The sequence below is a fragment of the Tauraco erythrolophus genome, chromosome 15 (genome assembly GCF_009769465.1).
Source record: "Tauraco erythrolophus isolate bTauEry1 chromosome 15, bTauEry1.pri, whole genome shotgun sequence".
In the NCBI taxonomy this organism is placed as follows: Eukaryota; Metazoa; Chordata; class Aves; order Musophagiformes; family Musophagidae; genus Tauraco; species Tauraco erythrolophus.
Genome location: NC_141479.1, coordinates 11,812,520 through 11,835,933, shown reverse-complemented (window position 1 = coordinate 11,835,933; position 23,414 = coordinate 11,812,520). Strand labels below are relative to the sequence as shown.

The 23,414-nt window shown below is 38.2% G+C and overlaps 1 protein-coding gene across 1 annotated transcript in view; it reads left to right on the top strand.

Annotated features, from left to right (window-relative positions):
• Window positions 1-23,414, top strand: part of PEPD (peptidase D) — a 143,810-nt gene that overhangs the window by 63,444 nt on the left and 56,952 nt on the right. Inside the window, 2 exon segments of the mRNA XM_086620892.1 lie at window positions 16,037-16,105; window positions 22,946-23,023. Coding sequence (XP_086477018.1) covers window positions 16,037-16,105; window positions 22,946-23,023 — 147 coding nt within the window.

Below are 23,414 nucleotides of genomic sequence, written 5' to 3'. Positions count from 1 at the left end.
ATATTGCTCTATGTTTTATGGGAGGTTCTTTTTGGTTTGTTTTTTTTTTTTGAGATGGATGGTGACAAATATGTCAGAAACGAAATGAACAAGTATGAAAGGAAAAGAAAGGTTAAATGCTGTCATGATCACTGTGCATTTTGTTAAACAAATCAGCAACTGCTGTGCAGCATCTTAGTTTTAAAGGTTTTCTTCGATTCCTTTCTTAATATAAATAACACTGATGTCCTATCTTTGGCTTATGAAAACTGCATATTTACTCGTGATGCTTTATCTGTCATGAAACTTGGGCATCTGCCCAATTAAAAATTATTTCTATTTGACTAGTCCATTTTAAGTACAGATGGCATAAAACCCAAGCATGATTTGATAGCACAGGGGAGAAGCAGCAAATGTTATTTAAAAGCCAGTGATACCTCTAGGAAAGCTGCTGTATTTTGTCCTTTCTTATACTGATTTTCTGATTTTCTATGTCAAACAATCTTCTTTACCTCACGTGTTCTTGTAGACCTTTGCTCAAGTACTTGTATTAAGTAATTTTAATTTATTATGATAAGCCATACAGTTTGCCGTTTAGCAAAGTGCTTGTCACTTTGCTGTAAACCATCTCATGTGATGTGACCTAACCAATTCTGACAGCAGAGAGAGTTCAACCACGATGTAGAGTTTTAAAGTTATTTACAGTGCTTGAAGGTCTGTCTGCGTACAGTATCCACTTAATCCGGCCTAAATCTAGGGAGCTGTCTTCCAGTCCTGCCACTCTGTCTAATGGCTGTTAATAATAGCTGTTCTAGTCACCCTGTCTTCTGACTGAAAATCTATCTGGAGCTGTTGTATCTCATGAGGCAGATCAAAATTGACATTTTTTTATTGATGTAACTGGTTTCTGCTGAATACTTGGGGACAAATAAAAGTAACTGAACTCAAAAATGAAGGGGAAAACTAATTCGTTTGGTGGAATTAACGGCCAACTGACATCTGTAGTTAAATAAGTAGTCCTTTAAAAAATACAGTTTAAAATATACTTGAAAAGTGAAGAATTAAAAATAGCTTTTTAGTTATCAATTGCTTCAATATATCACATTTATGTTCTCGAATATAAAAATCATTTCATGATTAACTTTATTAAATGAATCCATGATGTAGACAGATCTCATTTAACACTTCCATTTCTTCTCCAGTGGATGTAATACTAAAGTGAAAAACTCTGCACATTCATTTAATGAGAAAGTGAAAGATCTTTGTTTGCGGTTACTGTTTCCTAATTATTTAATATCGGTATATCTATGCAGTATAGAAGATCTAAAAAGTGGTTTAAATTTTAACATATCATCTGGTTCTGATTTACACTGGTGGCAGGGGGAAAGGGAACAACCAGCAGGTGTGGACAGGGGTCATGGGAGATGCCGGCTTGAATTCCTGATAAGGGAAGCTTATTTGGCAACTATGACAGTGCTGATATGAGATTCCAGTAATGGAGGACAAGTATTTAATTAATTTGAATTAATGTAGTGTTATGAAGGACATCTTGTTAAAGAAACCTGGATTTAATTTTTTTAATTAAATTACTTTTAGTTGATAAAGTCAACTCCATGGCTGTAATACACTTAGCCTTCAGTATTGCATTTGACTTATTATCACACAACATTCTGATTAGTTTTATACAATATTAATAAGGTACACATTAAATAGATTAAAACCTGGCTAACTGACAGAAGTAGTTGTCAGGAAGAAGTGGTCTTCTAATGCTTGTACTTTTTTCACAAGTAGGGTTACGAAGGAGTTGATATTAAATCTCAGAAGTAATTTCTAGATCCCAGTAAATCATATAGATGTAGACCTTCGAGAGCTAGCAGGTGATCAAAATGACGGGAAGGTTGAACAGTGAGATCTGGATCATTTGGTCAGCTGAGGTTATTAATATAAAATGTTTTTTAATATAGACAAGAAAGAGGTCATAAGTTTAAGGAGAAAGAATTTAGATGAAAGCTAAAGAATACTGGACTTGTGATCTGGAACTCATTTAGACATGAGAGTTTGCAAACAACTGAACATAACCTCTGTGTAGTGAAACTCTTTCAGAAACAGCTAATGAGGCTTTTATATATACATCAGAACAAGGGCCTAATTACCTCAGGGGTAATGAATCTAGTTCAAGGTTATGGTTTTTAAATCTCCTTCTCTGTAGTACTTCTGTGTCTGATGTCTGCGTAGAAAGTCACAGCTAATGTCTTCTAATGTCAGCTCTGTTTTGAAAGTGATGCAAGGAACACTTTTTTACTCAAGAAATAAGAGTGCCTACACATTGAATTTTCCAGGAATATTAATTTTGATAAATACATGCAATCTTTTAAAGAGTATCTTGTGTTTAGCTTCAGTAAGGTTGAAATGATGTAACCAGTGTAGAGGTACTGTTGAGGGCGACTTGGACACTTAAATAAAAAGCCCCCACCCGTTTAGTAGCTGTACGGTGAAGCCAGGCAAACTGGAGTAGAAACTGAGGTATGTAGTAAAGACATAAGCCATAAAAAAGGGAAATGGTGATTTCTACCTTTTTACAAAATCAGCACTTTCCAAATGGAAAACCAGCTTGTTTTAGAAAGACTTAGAATTCTAAGTAAGACTTAGGCAAGTTAGGTGTAAAAACACGTGGCTGAGCAAACCAGGAGCCAGTGTTTCCTAAACTTTACCCTGAATTCAGAGAATTCAGCAGCCCTTGCGGCTCCCTCAAGTGCCATCATCTTTCAACAACACATCCTGGTCCTTTAACATCCTGCTGGTCTTGGTCCTCTGTCCAGCGCTTGGGACATGAACCGGATCTTTTTGCCTTGTGTTTTTGGAGACTCATTGAATCTGATGGTAAGAGTGGCTGCTTCTGTAGCCTGCATATGGGGTTTCGGCACTGATCTCACCTGATACTGGCTTTATCAGTGAGGAATGACGAATAAAGCCCATGTTTCTGTTTATATCTCTTAAGTTTACTGAATCCAGTGAGAGGTTTACCTCTTCTGTATGTAGGCACCTCCAGAGGGAGATGAAGGTATAATATGCCCGTGATAATATTGCTAGCTGAATCAAGAAGTATTTAAAACATTTTTTGTATTCCTGGCAAAGCTAGGGCTTACAACTTCTAGGCATCCTGGACTGTCGGTCGAAGCCGCTCACATCCCTGTTGCAGAGATTTGCAAGGCAAGAAATAAGCGTTGAGAATTTTATAGCTCAGCCCACTGCTGCTTGGATGTGGCATTAAACTCTGGGGCATGCTTTAAAGCAGTGACTATGTAGATCTTTTTCTGCTGTCTTTGGGGGTATGATTGCTTGTTCATCTACATCAGCAGGAAGCACTGCTGACCTTGTGGGGTTTGTCTGGAAGCTGTTGTCCTGTGAGTACTACCTCTGCGTGTTGGCCTGTTTTCCTGTGTGCCTTTATCTTCCTTTAGGGAGAAGGAGCCATGGTTGGTGGGTAACAAATCTTCTATACAGAGAAAACAGATGATGCCGTTTTGGTGCAAGAGCATGACTGTGCCTCCTGGCAGATATGGCTTCGCAATGCAGTTTCACATCTTGACACGAGCAGTTTCAAGCCCTAAGTATACGTGCAGCATCAAGACAAAACTTTTTCTTTCATTTTTTGACAGATCCAAAAATTCTACTGTTGGCCGACTACTGGAATTCTTGTTTTATTTGCTGCTAGTGAAGGTTCTGCAATGCCAGGAGTGGAATAACTGAAACATCCTCAGTTTTAGGCATGCGGTGAAATGTTAGGCTCATTTGTAGTTGGTTGGTGTCATCTTTCTAATACTTATGGTTTTAATTCTTTCTAATAAAAGCAGTAGATCTGCAGAAACTGATGAGCGCTGAGCTGGGCAATTTTCTGTTTGTCACTTATGAGTAGGCAAGGGGATTTGTCAAGCCTTATGTGACAGCTTGAATTCTTAGAAGTTCTGTTGAGGGTGTACTTCCCCTTCAGTTTCACCTGAGTGATGATTCGTGCTCTGCAGCATGGACTAAGGGAGTCGTGATCAGTGTTATGGATCTCTTCTCAAGACTGTGAGAGCTTGAGAGCTGCAGGAATCATGTCTGCTGAATGCATTTTGGTTTTTTTCCCATTTCTTGCATTGGTATTTGTTTTGAATGTTGCATATTGTCGTCTTAGGAGTTGAAATCAGTTAATATGTTTTTAAAGCTTTATTCTCATGAATTCAACTTTGCAAAATTCTCCCCACGTGAGCAGAAAAACACACATGTTGGCGTTTCCAGGACAGCATGCAGGGGAGCGTAGCCTCTTCCGTCTCTTGAAAACACTTTTTGGTTCTGTTGTATTAGATTGACTTGAATTTAGCTTTCTGGTCTGTTGGGACAGAAGATTGTTGGAGACTCAACAGGATTAATCTGGACACTTTTAGCCATATAATGTTAAAGTGTTGATACATGTTTTCTTTACTTGGAGTCTTTTTCAAAGACTTAAAAGTCCTCTCTAGATTTTTATAACAGATAGTTCATAGCCCCAAGAGTAGATCCTTGGAGTCATCTATCTCAGGCTTGGCTCTCAAAAGAGTAATTCCACTGGATTGAAGAGGCAAGTGTTTGAAATTCAGGAGACTATAAAATTGATTCTTCCATAAAGAAGTAATTTGTGGTAAATGGTGTAGTCCTCTGGGCAGCTATTCACTCATTTTATATGACCAGGACCCTTGAAACATGGTCAGAAAGATTAGAGAAGGACATCTCTGATCTGTCATTTATCTGCACAAGCCAGGAAAACTTTTCTTTTCACGATGCAGTATCTGGGAGCAGACCCAGCCAAACACACCGTCTTACTCTTGGCTTCTGTGAGCAAGGAAAATGCCATTTTAAGAGACGTTTGGATAGTGCTCTAGAGTTAACTAGATGAATCTGAAATACTTAACCAGGTTTTCAATATTTAGATGCATATTCTCTGCTAGGGAAGTGGCAATGCTCTGTGTTACTCCAGAAAGCATGTGGGAGATCCAGGTGGGGTTGCAGAGTTCTGCCTTCTGGGAAGTACAATTGTCCCGCATGAGCTTCTCCAAAAAAGCATCCCCCTGAGAAAATGGTAGTCACCTCTCCCTTTCCACATTACTCCAATGTACTAGACTTGCTCAGCGTGAAAGCAGGTAGAGAGCAGGCATTTGCGTGCTGTGTCCTTGCTTGGCTAGAAAGTCTCTGTACACAGAGTCGGAAATCATGGCACTTACTGGCCAAAAATATCTTAAAACAAAAGCCGTTACTATAGTTAGCATTTAAATACATCAGGAAATTCAATTGAAAGTAAGATAAGCTGTTGCTTTCATCCATATATATCTGATTAGCTTCTATCATAATGTTATTTCTGGTATTGGCCTGTTTAGTGTCATTCTGCAGTGCTTCTAACAGCTAAAATACTTTGTCTTCTTGTATATTTATTGTTATTTAATATTACTGTACATGCAGTTCTTAAACATACTTCTCCTTGGCTTCACACTAGGAGGCACCCTAAGAGACAGTAAAAACAGTAACCTGACTGGGAGGACAGGTGATGCGAGCAGGTACGGTCTCCTTTGTCTGCTTGTCACTTGTGTGTTGGCACCACAAGAGTCCTGACATGGTGGGACAGCAATTGGATGCCATATATAATAAATTTAAGAGGGTTTTTTTCGTTTTTCGAGGTAGTTCTACTGTAATCTTTTAAAAAGTAAGGAGTGTTCAGTAAACCTTGATAAAGCACGTTGCAACATCAGCATTTATTCTTGACATCTGTTAAGTATGAATACTTAAATATTCAAAATGACCTTTCCAGATATGCTTTCTCTCAAGGAGATACAGTTCATATACTTTTCATAATAAGCTATTGTTCTTATATTTACTCAGCATATAAATGGGCAGTGTGCTTTATTAGGTAGTAAAATATATTTCCCTGCTCCGAACAGTTTGCTCTATAAGCAGGAATAGACAAAAAAGAGAAATAAGAGGAGAAGATTTATAAATCAAACTATATAGCAGCTTAAGTCTTGTTGTGTGGACATTTCAATATCCATATATTCAGTGACTTCATCATAGGCACCTGTGATGTGAAAGCGTCTTACTATCAGAGCTGATTAAATGCTAAGTATTTTTTATAGAAAACTTGACATGAACTGAAATATCAGCAATTTGTCTAATCTATCCAAACTGTAGAAATCAGCTTATGAAAATTAAATTTAACTTATCTGAGTCAGTAGAAATAACATAATACACCTTTCTGAATATTTTTAAAGTACAATTTAATGGGTAAATTAAGCAGGCTTCTGCCATAAGCTTATTAGTTTCCTCCTGCCAGATTCCGACCACTGAAAGCAGTGAAACCCTAAGACTGAATTTTCAGTGTTATGCAACTACTTGGAACATGCGTAGTTTAGAAACATGTTTAATAACTGTACGTTATCGAATTGTAGGTTGTCTCAGCAAAAAATACCTGTTGTAATAAATGCAGTTTTAAAGGTTGAGTTGCTAGAGTATATTGACTGTTCCTGACCAGCTATCTATACTCTCTATGATTCAGAAAGCAGTAATTTGTTCCATATTTGCATTAAAAACTGACTTAGCCATAGTAAAGAACAGATAAATTTCCATCGCTTTCATATTTACGAGTCTCAGCCTCCCATTAATGCAGATAATGAGGAGCTGACTGCAGTCATCACATTATGTTCATCTACCCACCCTCCCTTCCCAGACAGAGAGAAAGGGATACCCTAAATAAATGAAAATTGATGGCTCCTGCAATAACTAAAGCATCTCTTGGCTCGTGTTGTTTCCTAAAATTGTAAAGGAAAGCAGAAGGAAAATCGATACAGATGTCATCTTATGTTTTTTCCTTAACTAGCAGGTTTTTTAGTAGCCTTGTGTTTTGAGTTGAAGAAACTCAAATACATGGAAGTGTAATAATAAGGAGAAAGCATTTCTCTTTATTATGGTCAGTTACCACTAATCTCCTTTTAGAGTTTTAACAGAGATTTATAGGGATTCATTTGTGTTTCAGATTTAGAGATAATTAAGTACCTTTCTGCTGCAAAGAAGAAATGGAGAGAGAATTGGCTCAAAGCTAAAACAAAATTCCTGTACTAGTGCATATATTAAACTTCCTTTTATTTGGTTGTCACCCCAATAGGAATGATTAGTGGGTTGTAAAGAAAGAAAATGTATTGCATTACATCGATTAAAGCATGTTTTATATGTAACAGTAATTAAAATATAATTGAAATCATGAGTTCTTCTAATTATTGGCTTTACATAATGCATAGTTAAAGAGTGAGCATCTATAAATGTGTCCTTTTTACACATCCAGAAATGGTTTGCTGGCAGCATTTTAATTAAAGATGGATTAGTTAAAACGCAGTTTAATCATTCTGTCATCAAAGGATTTAGACCTCATTAATTAGCTGTTGATAAATAGGTTTAAACTACAAAAAATTTAATTTAAAATATGCCAGTTGAGATCTAGAATTATTAGAGCTGGAAATGGAGCAATGAGTCTAAGAAAAATTCATGCCATCTCTTTCTGTAATATTAGATTAAGTATGAAATGTAGACCAGTGCAGAACTTAGTTCTGCCTCGTTACTAATGGATGTGACTCCAAGTGGACTTCAGAATTGGTGAAGAAATAAAGTGGACACTCTTCTTAATGATCGTCGCTCTGTAGTGCGGCAGTAGGATCTGTTTTCTATTTATGTATTTGGTGAAGATTGAAAACTCATTTAAAAATCCTTCTGCTGTAGAAAATGGATGAAAATAAATCCTGTATTCATGGCTTTGTAGCTTCCACGTTGCTGGAGCAGTGCAGGAGTAGATCCTGCTGCTGTGTTAGCTACCTAAACACAGCAGATGGGAGCTCCAGACTGACGGGCAGGCAGGGGTGTGGAGCAACGTGCAGAAGGTGATGTTGTCGCAGTATAGAAGAAGGACAAGTTCCCACTGTAAAACGCATGCTCTGCAGCAGTGTTCTCCGTGATGCCAGTACCGAACCACCCAGCTGGAGAGCAGCTGAAGACTGACTGTTGTACTTGCTGTTGCGGTAGACTCCAGAATTGCACGCAGGATCTGTTACCTGTGTCAGCTGCAGGGACAGTCATTGGAATCAATTCAGTTCCATCACTTGCAACGGTCTAATTGTAGCTGAAATCTCAGTGATGGCAATCTCTTGTACTATTTATGCATTTTCTGTCAGATGCTTAACGGTGGTTCTTTGACTCACTGGAGCTCTGATGCAATCCTCTGAGTAAACCTTATTTGTGTTCTCTGTGACAGCCCCTTGGCAGGCTTAGTAGCTCTAGAAGAGACACATTTCTCTGCTGACAGCACACGCTTACTGCAGGTTGAGCCTCTGCATATGAAAAAAAAACAGAAGGTGAGGTAGACCTTGACTTGCAAGTTTGCCAGAGTTAACATTAAAATCTTTGCAGGTTTGTACTATGAATATCTTAATCAGCTTAATTACTGTGAAACAGTAACTGCAATAATTTCAATAGTCGTAATATTTGAATCCATAAATCAACTGGGTTTTGTGCAGATAGATCAAACAGTTCCAACAAATGATAGGTGAATTTTCCAAGTAGAGTTAAAAGAGCTTCAGGAAAATAAAAATTTGACAACCATACTTGAAGACTTTTTTAAAAGGCTTCTTGAGTGTTAATTTAAAGATTGTCTTATTGAAAAGGTATATTTACAGAGCACTCTGGCAACTGTCCTATCTCAAGTGCACCTGTGCAGTTGTCTTGCCAAGCTTCTGGAAAAGCATCAGCTGAATATGAGGTTATAGACTTACATAATCATTGTTTGCATTTGTACATTGGTAGTGAAATGGGTTAGCTGAACTTCTGTGAAAATGCATAATTTGATGAATTTTCACAGTGAGGTAGAGAAATGTCGCACCAGCGTAGAATTAGATGAAAGACAAATCAAGTGAGATATGCACTTCTTTAAAACTGCGTTTGTTAAAACTCTTGCCCTTTCCTCATACTGGAAAAAAAAATCAGGTTTAAACTCAGCAGAGCTGTTAGAAGAAGCTGATACCAATCCGTCTGGGAGGGAGAAGGGGAGGTAATTCCACAAGCATTCTTAAACTACTGCGGTATCGTAGAGTCATGTTGTTTCTTTGTTCTCTGTCCCTTGGTTTGCAAAATGATGAGGGAAAACTTGCTTTGTGTGGAATAGTTAACTGTGGTAATAAAAGGACAGCCATGAAATTGAAAAACAAAAAGGAAATATGTGTGTGTGTGAGGAAAGTGCAGTTCCAGGTTCTTTAAATTCACCAACCCATGTAGTTCAGCCCAAAAGATGAAATATCAGCTAATGTCGTATAATCTCTTCAGTTATTCTTTACATGAGACAGGTAATTTATAATTCCCAGTTACGCAATTAAAATGCTAATTACCCCTCACCTAAAGTCTCTGTTCTTGAACTGAGATTATCAATTACTTTCAATCATTGCGAATCATATATGACATATGTGACAGTGCCGACTTTTGTATTATTTATGGACTTTCTGTTTAAGGTATCTTTGGTTTCCAAGTAGCATTAATGGCTGGTGAAATGGCTTTGCCTTGGTGGACTTTGTTTCCTGAAGGAATAGAGTTCCTTCTGATCTGTGTCGTTCCATATTCTTGAAATATATCTGCACTTGGGGTGATCTTACCCTCTGTTCCTGCCCTCAGCTCTGGCTTGTCATCCATATTAGTACAGAGAAGTAGCACATTTAGAAATACTAACATGAATTTTTGATTACAAAGGTGAGACCACTCACTTCTATGCTGCTTTTACATACCTTTTCCTTATTTCATAATAGATGTTCTGCATTGTAGCTAGCTTAATACACTGCCAGTTTCATATATCATACCTGCTTGCTAAAGTTACAGTTCTTTTCCTGCTGAACTCAGATAACATTTTTCTCTTCTAAGGACTTATTATTATCCAGAGTTTGCTTCGTATAAATAAAAATAACTTAGTTAAAGAAAACACACCAAAAATGAGAACAGAATCTAGATGTTGGAATTCAGAAGGATCAACATTTAAAAAAAAAACAACAACACATTGTTTCCGCTTGTCCATGATACAAATTAGGACAGTTTTAAATAGAGATGCTTCAAACTGTAGATACTTTCAGTATTTCTGATTGATAGTAAGCTTCAGCAGTTTTGCTCCATGAGCAGGCAAAATAACCCAGCCAATGGTTTGAATCTCTTAAAGTTTTCGTTAGAAGTAATGTAAAGAGGTTTAAGAAGTTAATGCATAGAAGTGCTTTTGTTTCCTGTTGTTCATGGAGCAGTAAGTTCTGTTCTAAACAATTTCCAGTCATGGAGACCACTTTAATAACATTGCTTTCATACATCTTTAATGATACTGTCTTCAAGGTGTAGAAGAAACCTTTGTTCATCTGCTCATAGCGCTAATTTTCTTGTTCTGGTGCAAGTTTGTAATTCACCCTTCGTTCATTAATAGTAAACTGGATTATTTCTGCTACTCTTCTCCACTCCTGTTCTTTACTTTTTTGCGATGAAGTACTGACTTTTTGTATCCAAACAACCTCAGATGTGTTTTGCAGTACTGCGATGTTGTGGTGTAAACTAAATGAAAATAGGATTAGATAAACTAAGCCTTAAAGCATCTAGTTGCCCGTAGAAAATAAATTACATTACCTAAGTAAATTGGTTAACAAAGAAAAATGCTCTGTATTTAAGAACCTCACGGTGTCTAGCATGGGATTAAAGGAAACGCTGCTCACCTTGCTTGTATATCCACTGATGAGTTGTTACTGACAACTTCTCTTTCCTGTGTGTGTGGTTTTTCCAGCCTAGTTTGATGCAAAGTATGAATACTTTACATATCATGGGCAAATTATGTTTATTGGGCTTTATAGCTTTCTCACGTGAAGATATTTATGTGTCTAAATGATCAAAACAGTGGCTTTCAGTCCTGATGTAAATAGAGAGATCAGCTTTGGAAAATTTGGCCTTTTATGAATTCTTTAAAAAAGCTTTGGGTTTCAGCCTGTCTCATGGCTACGCTTGATATTTACACTGTACAAAAGCGTAAGGGTATGTTCTAGTTGTAATTCAAAAGTAATTTGGTGCACAGATAACTAATAGATATTCACCTACGTCTTCCAACTCATTAAAAAAAAAATGCAGATAATCCTCCAAGTTCTATACAGAACTCCCTTAAGCTGCTGTGGTTTCCAATTTATAGTTCAAAACCACCTGCTTGCATTTCAAGCAAGTCTCAAGGGCTGTGTTCAAAGAATACTGTTTTTGAAGTGTGTAACGGCTTCTTTTTATTAGGAGACAACTTTCTCAAAGGTGCACTGAAGAAATTATTGTGGATCTGAAACATCCACAAACCAGTGAGTGATTCAGTGTGAAAATTTTTTTATATATATTTTTAATATAAAAACCTTAATGAGGTATTGACCCATGAATGTCCTTGACTCTTCCGTACGTTGTATGCTTCTCAGGGCAAGTCGTGTTTCTGATAGCAGATCTCTCTGATACACAATCTAAAAACTTGGTTCCTGAACTAGCAGTGTGCAGCAGGTGCTTTTGATGTGACTCCAGTATCTGGGAATAATGACCAGGGTTATTCAATGGTTTTGGTCCTCCTTCATTGGGAACCTTGGATTGAGTAAGTGTTCATCCCAAAGTGATGTGCACATCTCATTCTGGAGTGCTTCGCTGTAGTTACTAAGGATGTGGGACTGTGGTAGAGGGACCATCAGAAGATGCCCCTGAGAAATGTATTGGGCAGTGTTATAGAAACTTGGCTTAAGTTTAATTTAATAGGATTTTTTGTCAGATATTATTGCCACTTTTTGCTCCCTCTCTTTCTTTTCTCCATACTTACTGCGTTTTCTGTAATTACAGTTTTTACCTGTTTTGTAAGATGTAGGCCAAAATACTCAATTGGATTTTTATTTAGAAATTGAACCTTTTTGATCTAGAAATGTCTTGGTTTCAGGAGTGAATAGCTGAGAAATACAAAATGTAGTTTTCTTAAAAATATTTGGTTTAACTCAAGAAAAACTGATGACAAGAATTCAAATTAGAGATTACTTGTTTGCTTCTTTTGAGTAATAGAAATCACATTCTGCTGAGTCTAGATGGATATGTTGTGTTCCAGTGATGAGCAAGATCTTGAAAATAAGCAAAAAGCATGAGGAAAGTCATTACAGATAGTTTCTATCCCTCCTACCTAAGTGCCTTTATTTTGTAAATCCACTTAAGTTAGGAAAACTCTTGACATTAAACTACTTTATTTGATTAATTTACATTCATAGCACAGATCTGATTGTAATTGTCAGTGTGCATTAGATAGCAGTAGAAACTGGACCAAAGATGATTCTAAGACACAAGCATGATTATCAGAGTGGTTCTAATAGTTCGTCAGACGGACTATCCATAGATTTTACTTTAATGGCTTTTTAGTCTTTTTTAAGTTGAGGCTTTTTAGGCATTCTGGAGTTTTGTTTGAGTGTATACAATACTCCAGGAAATCTCAAAATAGCGAGCATATACCTTTTCTGTTATTTCTGATGATGAAGAACCCATTCTTTCTGAAAGTAGAGTCGTCTTCTCTCTGAAGTCAGTAGAGTCAATAAGGTGGTCAAGACTTGGCAGGGCAGTGGGGATAGCACTATCTTGTGCCTCAGCAAATTTGCAAGGGTGGGGGCAAGTGCACTCATGTCAGATTTACTTGAGTTGATGGCAGCTAATACTTGCTCTTTTTTAAGTTAATGGAAAAAACAGTGAGGTTTTTAAAACTACCTTAAATCTCCAGATATTGACAATCGTTTAAAGATGCTGATGTTCTTGGCAAAAAAGAAAAAGGAACAAACCCAGGATATATCTCTACATTTAAAAAAAAAAAAAAATGTTGTTTTCAAAGCAATGCAAAACTCATGCCAGCTCAAACAAAGCCATATGTGTTTTAAAGGTAACATCTGACATGCAAATACACCAATAGCTAATCTGTATATACCATCAAGGTGGATAAGTAATACATACACCCTCCAGGGAAATATTGCATAAAACATGACAGGAAGCTTTGAAGCCCAAGAAAGAAGGAAAAGAGAAAGAGGTGCTTAACTTTTGTATCTGTGTTGGTTGCGTTAAAAGCTCACTGCAAAGCATCAAGCACCAACATAAAACTGCCTAAACACACATATCCTCCAATCAAAAAGACCAGAAAAGGTCAAGATGCGATATTTGCAATGTGTGTGGAGTGCTGGATTAAATTATATTCCATCTAACTACTTTAGACTTTATACTTTTGTATTGCGCTTCTGGATAAAGATTCTTGCAGTGTGTAAACAGTGAAATCCTGGTGTGAAGAGGTGTAGTGGCAGAATCTGCATTAGCTTCAGTGGAATTGGGATTTTAACTAAAAAGTACAGGCAGCTTCTCTAATTCTCTATATACATTTTTCAGCTTTGAAAAGCCAGCCAACCTAATCAAAGGGATATGCAATCCTTCACATAGATAAGACGTTATTCAAAGATGTTAGCTGTCTCCAATATAAATGTTGGATTTTTTTTTTCCAGCTGCATGAACATGTTTCTAATGAGTCATACCCAAAAAAGTAAATTCAAAAAAGTTATATGAGTAGTTTTACTAGCAGAAAACTACTTACCCAGCAAAGCTGTGCTATCTTTATCTCAGTCACATAAGCAACAACTTCTTACCTGCTCTTAAAAGAAAGTCCATGATATTTGATGAAACAATCAGGTTCCTTTTTTTAGAAAACAGAAACAAAGTTCAGGCAACAGCTGGATTATACAAAGCATGTTTTAATGTATTTACTACTTTTTACTGCTAATCAGGGAGTATTGCAAAAGGTGAATACTGTTACTAGGCTGCAGAGTTTCATATAAATCGCAACCATGAATATGTGATGAGTTGTCATATGGAAAAATAAACCCTGCTGTCCCTCCATCACTGATGATGGAAAGATGTTTACAACCTTCATTATTTCATTTTTAAAGCTCCTTAGAAGGTTACTGAAAGTTGCTGTCTAGAGGAGATAGTTTATTCAGTCATTTAAGGTGAAGGGTCTATAAAATACACTAAAAATTGCTTCCTAAAATGTAACTCTACATATATAATGGTATAAGGTGTTATTATGCACAATATTTGTGCATAGTGTCGTGTCTTACAGAGTAAACCTTGCCTGCAGGCATGCTAGGGAAGAGCAGATCTGTAACTTTGTTTCCATATGAAATGTCCATTGGGTGAAAAAGTGTCTGCATCAAAGCAAATGACAGTTTAGGTGATAAATTTTATTAGCACAGTTTAGTGATATCTCTGCTGTGCTCTCACCATGTCAGAGTTTCTCCTCAGTTTCTCTGTCATTTGGCCTACTCTTTGCCATTACTGGTTTCTGGGGCAATACAAAATTAGTATTTCTACCTTGTAAAAACCACAGCACTTTGAGCAGAAAAGAGATTTCGTAAACCATGTCTCCCTACTGAGTCCCTAAATGTAGGCTTTTCTTTTTCCTTGTGTGATTTTAATTTGTATGTTTTGCTTTGTTTCTCTTTAAATACTGTCATTTTGTGTAATTCTGAAATCTGGTTTGGATTTACAAGCATGTAATGTGTTCTATATCCTTCAAAGAATTTGAATTGTGTTCTGTGGATTGCTGCTGCAGAAGGACAAAATCACAACATCTCTATTCTTTGAATAGCACCATTATCACTGTGTTAATGAAATGATTTCAGTATTACAACAAATGAGGTTTTGGAATTCGTTCAGTATTAAAGGGAATTGGATTGTAATTAGAGCATATTTCAAAAAGAATAAAAGGATCCATGATATGTGCTTAGCTCTCAAAGCATCTAATCCTATATTAATTGTGCTTTGGGCACATCTGCCCTCATGTGAAGGGGACTTTGACAGTGAAGATGAAAATGTTTTAATGCTTTTAAGGCCAACAGCTCCTCCAACAGGGTGGCATTGCAAGAGGAGCACTGTTGGAGAGCATGGGGCTGCTCCCCCTTCCCCTTCTCCTCCCCTCGCACACACAAAAGCAAACACTGTTGTGTTGTAGTGTTCTTCATAGGTTGTTGAGGACTCAGCCTAATGTTATCACGTTATCATCTTGCTATTGGGTTTGAGTCTGTGTTAGTTTTCCACATTTGGGCAGGGGAAGATCATAGAGGTATTTAGGTGCCACAATCTGAAATTTAATAGTCTTATGTCTTCTCTGTGTCTGTTGTGCTACAGACAAGAATACATGAGGCCATCCATTCCAGCACAGACCATGGCACTTGCAGAAAGTGCCTGGCTTGACATAATGGGAGAGTTCGGCTGGCTTTTCCAGAGGGGAGGGTGTACAGCATGATCAGATGTGATTCAGGCTTCACACATAACATAGGGATATTTAGATCAGCTTTCAGCAGAGGGTATCAGTGAGGTGGTAAAAATGACACAGCTTCTGTTGAAATTATTTTGAAGAGCTTTGCCCTGTCTGGCGAGCTCCTTCCCTGTGAAGGGTTGGTTGGACTTCAGTTTTGCTGAGCGTACACACCATAGACTGAAGGCAGCAGGGTTGAAAATAGGGATCACAGATGTGATTGTGTACCTGAAATGCAGCCAGAAGTGATTTTCTCAACCCCACTTCAGAGAGTTTGGCCAGCTTCAGTGTTGAACTGTTGCTGTCCCGTTTGTTCTACGGTCAGATGAGCTACCTTTTGCCAACAATTATTTCCCTTTCTATGTTGAGTTGTTAAGGAAAGCAATTTGCCGTCTGAAGTTACCGAGCAGCACTTGAGCCCCTCTTCTCTGCTGTGGAGTTGCTTAATGGGCTCTGTGGAAATCGCGTGATGCTCGGCAGGACTGCTGAGCTGTGGATGTGGTGAGTTTGAGTGCTTAGCGGAGCAGAAATGGGCAGAGAGGCTTGTCAGGGAGCTGGGGATTTGCACCAACACAGCTGTACTCAAGCAAGACTTGCTTTCCTCCCTGCCTTGTGGTTTTGAATATATTATTAATTACCACCTTTCTTTCTTTGCAGCCTGTTCCAGCACTACTGCTATGCTCGAGGTGGCATGCGCCACACTTCCTACACTTGCATCTGTGGCAGGTAAGTCGATGGTTTATACTGAACTGTTGCAGTCTTTATGGTCAGTTTCCCCCTGGATATTTATAAAATTGTTCTTTTAGGCACATGATGTGTTTGCAAGTGCCACAGAGTGAGTTTTGAACGGTTTCCTCTGGAAAAGCAGGGAAAGGTGGCTAGCACTGTGTCTTGAAGAAATAACTCGGTTACAGATTCTGCTACACTCAAGAGATTCCCCAATGACTGCTGCTACTGCCAAGATCATGTTTATACTCACATCTGTGCTGCAGTTGGCTTTTTTATTAAATAGTGTTATGGAAAAGGGCTTTAGAGCTATTCTCTGTTGCTCAAAAATACTCTCTTTGAAATACACCTTAAGTATTTCATATCATTCTCAAAATTCTTTGCCTCAAAGGTTAGGATGCGATTAAACTAATCTTTTTTGGAATTTGGAAATTTTTTGCTCTCTTTTTCTTGCTAGACAGGTAGTATTGAAAGTACTATATTTGGGAAAGTATTATAAAAGTTCTCCCTGCGATTGTAGAAACGCACATTTTTAATTTGCAGAATTTCAAGAGAATAATGTAGGATACTGGTTGAAGGACAGCTGCGTGCTTTGTGCAGAGATTAATCTTATTTAATCAGTGGAATTAATCTAATCAGAGATACATGACAGTTAGATGAGGCATATATGTTGGTAAATACGTTCCACTTGTAGATTCGCTGCTACTCACAAACATTTGCCCTACATTGAAGTCACATACACTTACAAAAATAATTTTTACGTTAATGACAGTAATGTTATATTGCTTTGGAGGTAATAAGGACAATTAGCATCTTCGCTTCTTTCTTCTGTTTACTCAATTGCTTATTTGTAAATGCAATTTTCTAATTTACGTGCTGAATTGCAGTAGGAGCATGAGCAGTTTTATGGCAAATTGTGCATTTAAATTGTCTGAAAATCTTCCTGGTTTAAGTACCATCATATAACTTGAGAATTAACATCCCATTGAAATGAGACTCCATCTCTATGATATTGTTACAGGCTGTGATGGTAAAATCAAGTTGTTTCTCTGTATGGTTTTCACAGCCATGCAGACTTCACATTCACTTACAGTAAATCTGAACCCGTGCTGCAGGAGCTGGTTTGGGTGTTAGAGAACATCAGTGGCTTTGCTAAACTTATAGAAACGTCTAGTGTATGCTTGTGTAGTGGGTCCTCGTGACCCCGTGAGGACAGACTAAACTCTCCACAGGACTGAAAATCCCAGGACTTGTGTTACGTGACTGAGGGAACCCAGGAGGAGGAGAGCCCCGACAGTAGTTTAGAAGTGGGTGATGACAGGAGCTTCCTGGGTGTCCTGTCCCACCACGCTGGAGGGGCTTAGCAGGGCATGGGGGTGGTGTTTGAGCTGCTGCCTCTGAACTCTTGGGGGATTTAATACAGGGAGAAGGACTGCCCTTGAAACGGAAGATCCTAACAGTATCGTGACTCAGTGTTGTAGTTGGGAGCTGGCATTGTATTGTACTGCTGCAATTGAAAGTGCAGAAACACTTGATTGAAAAAAAAACAAAACCAAAACAAACAAACAAAAAAACACCCCACAAAATGTAAGATAGAATACAAAGGCCTTTGTCCATAAATTGTTATAGTCTGACTGAATGATGAAGTAAGAATGAATAATTAAGCTAGGACCTAAGAAAATGAATGTTAGTAGATCTATTTGATGAATTCAATTAACATAACAATGGCAAAAATAATAGGCATTTTTATAACCATGAAAATGTCATGCATTGTAAATATCACACTTAACTACATTTACAACTAAAAATAGCTTTTACAATTAGGATTTTTGAACAGTTATGTTTTATTCTATTCATGTTAAGTTTTGTTGTTTTCCTGACACTTAAAACTGTGATATTTTGACAGGATCTTTCCTTTTTAGATTACAGGCTTGATAATAATTTCCATAGAAGAGAATTATGCTTTTAAATAAAAAAAACAAGTTTGATACTCAGATTTTAGAAAAGATGTTCATGAAGCTGGAAATCAAGAGTAATCAATACTGTATTTCAGTACAGAAATAAATCACTTGGCACACATTAGCGCATGCATTTGTTGCTGTTCCTGTCCATTGTTAGCCTCTTCAGGAGATGGTAAATGACTATTTGGTGTGACCAAATATGCTTTATGTTGTATTCACTTGCATGTCTTCACTCTCCAATCAGTTGAGAATAATAACATACATATATTAGTATTACAGGTCATCACATAGTGGGGTTAGTCCTGTAGTTAGCAATGCTTTCAAACACTGTCAACTTGTGAGTGATTCGAAGCGCAAACAGATGTCTCATAAGTGCCATTAAATGAGAATGGTGGTGTTTGATAAACGTACTTAGATATATTTAGCGCTAACCTACAAAGCCTTCACTTCCGAGGAACTTCCGAGGAGCGTTCACATGCTAATGCATTATTCATTGCAGTATCTTAGTGTATCAAGTAACCATTTTTACAAAGGGGAGAACAAAGGTTGAGGTACATGCACAGTGCATCCTGATGACCCTACAATGGATGGCATTCACTGGCTACCAGACACAGAGTTTCCAACTGGAGCTGGGTGCAGGTGGAGGCATCAGTATCTCTGCTACCACCACAGAAGCCATGGTCAGCTGCTACTTGATGCTGCAGCATCTTAGACTTAGGTTCAAATCTTCTTGACAGGTGTGTCCAGGCAAATGACAGCTCTCAACATATGACATCAGTGATTAAGAGTAACATTGTGCAGTAAAATGCCTTGTCTATCCGAGGATCACCGTAAAAGTAAAGCTTTTTGGATAAGATTAGGTTACTTATTGAATCTGTTTTTCTTTCTTTCTTTTCAATACAACTTTAAGATTTCATCTCTTAAATGAAAAAGTGGAGAGAAGGCTGTTAGTGCTTCCTTCTGGATTGATTTTATTATTTAAATCGTGAGGGAAATAGTTTTCTTAGTTAACTGTCTGTTGATTTTTCTTGAGGTGTTCTTAATGTAGAGCTAATAGCTGCACTTCTTGTAATGCTTGATGCTCAGCTTAATCCTGTTCTTAAAATACTGCTGACATTCCTCCTCTTTCTCTTTCTTCTATTTATTTGTTTTCAGGGTGTTTTGTGATCTAAAATGTATTTTGGGTACTTTTTTCCCTTCCCTAGTATTCTGAATCTCTTCCTACTCTTTGCATTCTCAGTGGTGGTAATTTGCAGCTCTTGCACCACTTCACGCAATTCTTTCTGTAACAAACACATCTTTGGCACCAGTTAGAGGCAAAATTTTAAAAGAATAAAAATAGGTACACACAAATCTCTTGGAGAGTTTTTCAGGTTGGCTGCCTGAAGGCCGGCATCAGCATCCCCACGTGTGGTGGTTTTCAGAGGTGCTGACCTCCAGGAAGTCAACAGACCTGCCAGTGATCTGCGCATCCCCACAGCACTTCGTTTTAAACCCTGGCTTTGGCACACTAATGCCAGACCTTTCAACTGTCACTCCTTGGGAAGAAAAGAAATAGCTTCTACAGGAAGGCTCATTTACATTGCCAGTGGTTGGGGGTTTTGTTTGAGTTGTTTTGAAGCCACCTCAAAAGTCTAACTGAATCATTATGAACAATTCCTGGCTAGCTATAGCATTCACCTTGTGGGTACACATCACTTCTGTAGCGTTGCTCCTAAAGCATCTTTCCCGCCTTCATTTCAGAACGATGGTAAAGATGCTTCCTGTGAGGAAGGTTGGACTTGCACCTCTTGGCAGGAACGGGCTGGGGGTATTTCCACATTGGTGTTTTAATTTGGGTCGGTAGCACATTTCTGAAGCAAGAGCTCCCACTAGTCCCCAGCAGCAGGGCTTTGCTCAGAGCCAGGGACCAGTCCTGGAGTGCACATGCTGGATTTCTTTGGGATGAAAAACAACTGGGAGAGCTTTCAGGAGCAGATCTGCTGTGCCTTAGTTGCTAATGGGTGTTCAGCCCAGGGGACCTGCCCAGGGCCAGTCTCAACTGAGCAGACCTCCTCACCCCAATCGCTTCAAACAGACCAAAAACCTGAAATGCATATGGGATGTGTATCTGGTCTTCAGCACCGACTCTGCTCTCCATGGTATGATCCCATTCGTGTGACAGTTAAGGAGTCTCAAATGCCAAGAAAGATTGTGTGCTGAAAAACAGATTTTTCATGCATCTTCCGTAACAGTTGGTGCCAAACCTTTCAGAAATATTTTGTAAACTAAAACCTTTACATTAAAATGTGCAAAAGAACCCCCCGATCTTTGTGTTTGCAGTGTCTATTGTTGAAAGCATTTGTGCAGTGCTCATATTTGAATATATGACTTGTTTATGCAGCTGGTATGGTATATGGCACCAAGGGTGCCAGCATATGATGATAAGTAAACAAGCTATCTGCAAATACATTAGCATAGAGTCATGCCCTTAAGCTTCATGGTAATTTTTTAAAAGTTGATCATAAATATATGCATGTGCTATTTGCTTCTCCTGCTTTATCCCCATTTTTAGAGAGATAAGGAATTATATCTGCAGCTAAAATCCTGACAAACTGCCGCGGAGTGTGTATGTATGTGTGAGTGTGTGTGTGCATGCCATGTGATGGGTTTTTTTAAATTATTTTTGTGTTTTTTATTAAACACTAAGCATGTGGGTTCACAGTGTCATACATAGCATCAAGGTCATTCCCGTTGCTTCCAAGTGCCGATCCCCCCAAAATCGTAGCCCTCCGTCTGGGAAACAGTTCTTCAGGCAGGAAGTGATGGTGCCTCCTCTTGTCATGCTGAGGGTCCAATGCAGAGGTAGGAGCTGTCACCTGCATGTGAAAGGAGACAGCTGAGGCTGGAAACTTATGGTTCCCATCATACATATCACCTGGCACAGAGGCCCTTTTCTTTTGATTGCAGTCCGTTGCTCTGTTATAGATCTTTTTATCAGACAGAGCAAACTAAGTTTGAAAGTGTCCTGGCATGGAAAACTGAAATTATGATCAGAAGGAATATTCCATCAGTGCCCAGGAGACAAGACATCTCAGAAGGAAGCTCATGTCTGTCTTCATCTTGCGTGCAAGCTTTATGGAATCATTTTTAGTTGACTGCACAACAGCGTAAGTTCCCAAGTCAGGTGTCCTGGAAGTAAAAAGCAGCCAGTTAGTATCTGCTTGTAAAACTGTGCCTAAGCCGTTGGACCAGCATCACAAAACAAATTTGTTGCAGCCTTAGTTCTGTGGGGTTTTTAAAGTCTTGATTTAACAACTTTAATTTTTGGTTTGGAGTACGTATAATTTTAAGAAATACACTTAGTATCAGAAAATCATTCCTATGATTCTGAAACAGTCTTTCACTGCCTTATTACATAGTGATTCTTATATGCTAAAAAACACTTAACAATAAAAACTTTCAAAATATTAACACAATCCAGTCCTTTAGATTGAGAGCCTTCAGAAACTTAAGATGGCATCTACTTTCTGCTCTATAGTCATTGCTTATGGAGTTACTGTATCTGAATGACCAATTATCTACTAAATATCTAATTGATCATGAGTACTTAATGTATCTTGAAACTAATATCTTTGGATGTGGTGCATGTTTACTGGTTTTGTAATTGCACTTATCAGAAGACTAATATGAGAAGTATGTCAGATGGCACATTTACTCTAGATACAAAAAAAATCCATGGAAATTGAGCCTCAGATTCCTTTCACCTAAGACATGAAGCTGTTTGACCAGCACAGCTTGAAAGAATCAAATTTGAGCAGGATGACCTGTACGATTTTGATGAAAGGTGAGATACAGACTGGCAAGTCAGCTGCAGGGGTCAGAGACATGCCGCAGTAACCCTGTCCTAACACGTGTATTTTTGGATATGATATAATTATTCTAGCTTTTGAAGCAAAAAAGGGAGAGGGCATCTATTTGAGGAGAATAGTAAAAGAAAAATAAGTAGAGCTCGAGATCTTTAGCAGTCTTTTAACTGATGTTTGGTAAGCCCAAGGGAATATAAGTAGACAAGAGAGGATGCCAAGGCCAGATATAGGTCACCGAATGGATCGTGGAGCTTCAGAAGCACAAAACAAGGGTCCGTCCTTCACTCTGGAGATGTTTTATTCCTGTGAATCAGCAGTTTAGTCTGAAAGGTTTCCAGGAATAAAACCTTTTCTTTATAATGTGATTTTTAATAAGCGGTAAGAATATGGCAACAGTTTTCGTGCCTGTTCTTGCTGCTGACGTTGTATACTGCAAATGTTCCCCGAGCAGCGTGCGGTGTGTCCGCTCCAGCAGAGATCACGCGTAGCCATGCCAGAGGTGAACGGGAGCTGTTTACTTGGACAGCTGGATTTTTCCAGTCTCAGTAACTCCCAGAGCATTTCAAACATGTCGGATTTTACTCCAGTGGAAATTAGGTTTTTATGCCTCAGAATGTTTAACCTCAAATAGGAAAACAGCACTTAGTAATTAAAATAAATCCAGAAGGTAATAAATAGATACAAGTTGAAAAATTACTCTTGCATAATTGCTTCCTTAACGCTATCACAGACATGGGAAATATTTATATGAACTGTACGGAGTTCCCTCTGCAGAAAGGTCATATCTTGTAGCCAGAGTAGCAAAATGCCCATTCCGTACCCATTTCTGCTGAGTGAGCTGCAGGGTTGCTCTTACAGCCTATGCTGGGGCAGGACCTGTGGCAGTTCTCACAGACTGCAAAATTTCGTGCTTAATATATGAATACACTGATGTTTGCAATGTCAACATGTTTACAATGTTCCTTCTCGTGTTATTTATGTTAATGTTTCTTCTTCCATTAATTATGCTGAATTTTCTTTTTGCATACCAGTGGGGAGAACTCATCTGTTTTGCACTATGGCCATGCTGGAGCCCCAAATGATAGGACTATTGAAGACGGAGACTTGTGGTAAGTAAAGGGTTAGAGTTTGATACTTTTGTGATGCTACTGCTGTTTCCATACATGCATTGTATGTACTCTTGGACTTAATAAGTAAAATGATGGCTGTATAATGCTGAAAGTCTAAATCTTTCAAATAGCATTTATTTTTGCATGCCGTACTAGTCTGGTTTCTTCCAAAGGTCCTGTATACCTGTATCTCTAGTTGAAAGAGAAAAGAGAGATTGTTTTCAAACGTTTCTGTGCTAAATTCGACTTAGAATTTAGTTTAAGAAATGGCTGTCTTCTAAGTACAAGGGCAGTTGCAAAAATTGGCATCTGAGTTTGCTCTTGAACCTCAGATCCAAACCTCATCTCCGATGATAAGGTGGAGGGTCGAGAGAGTGTTGACTGCTTTTAA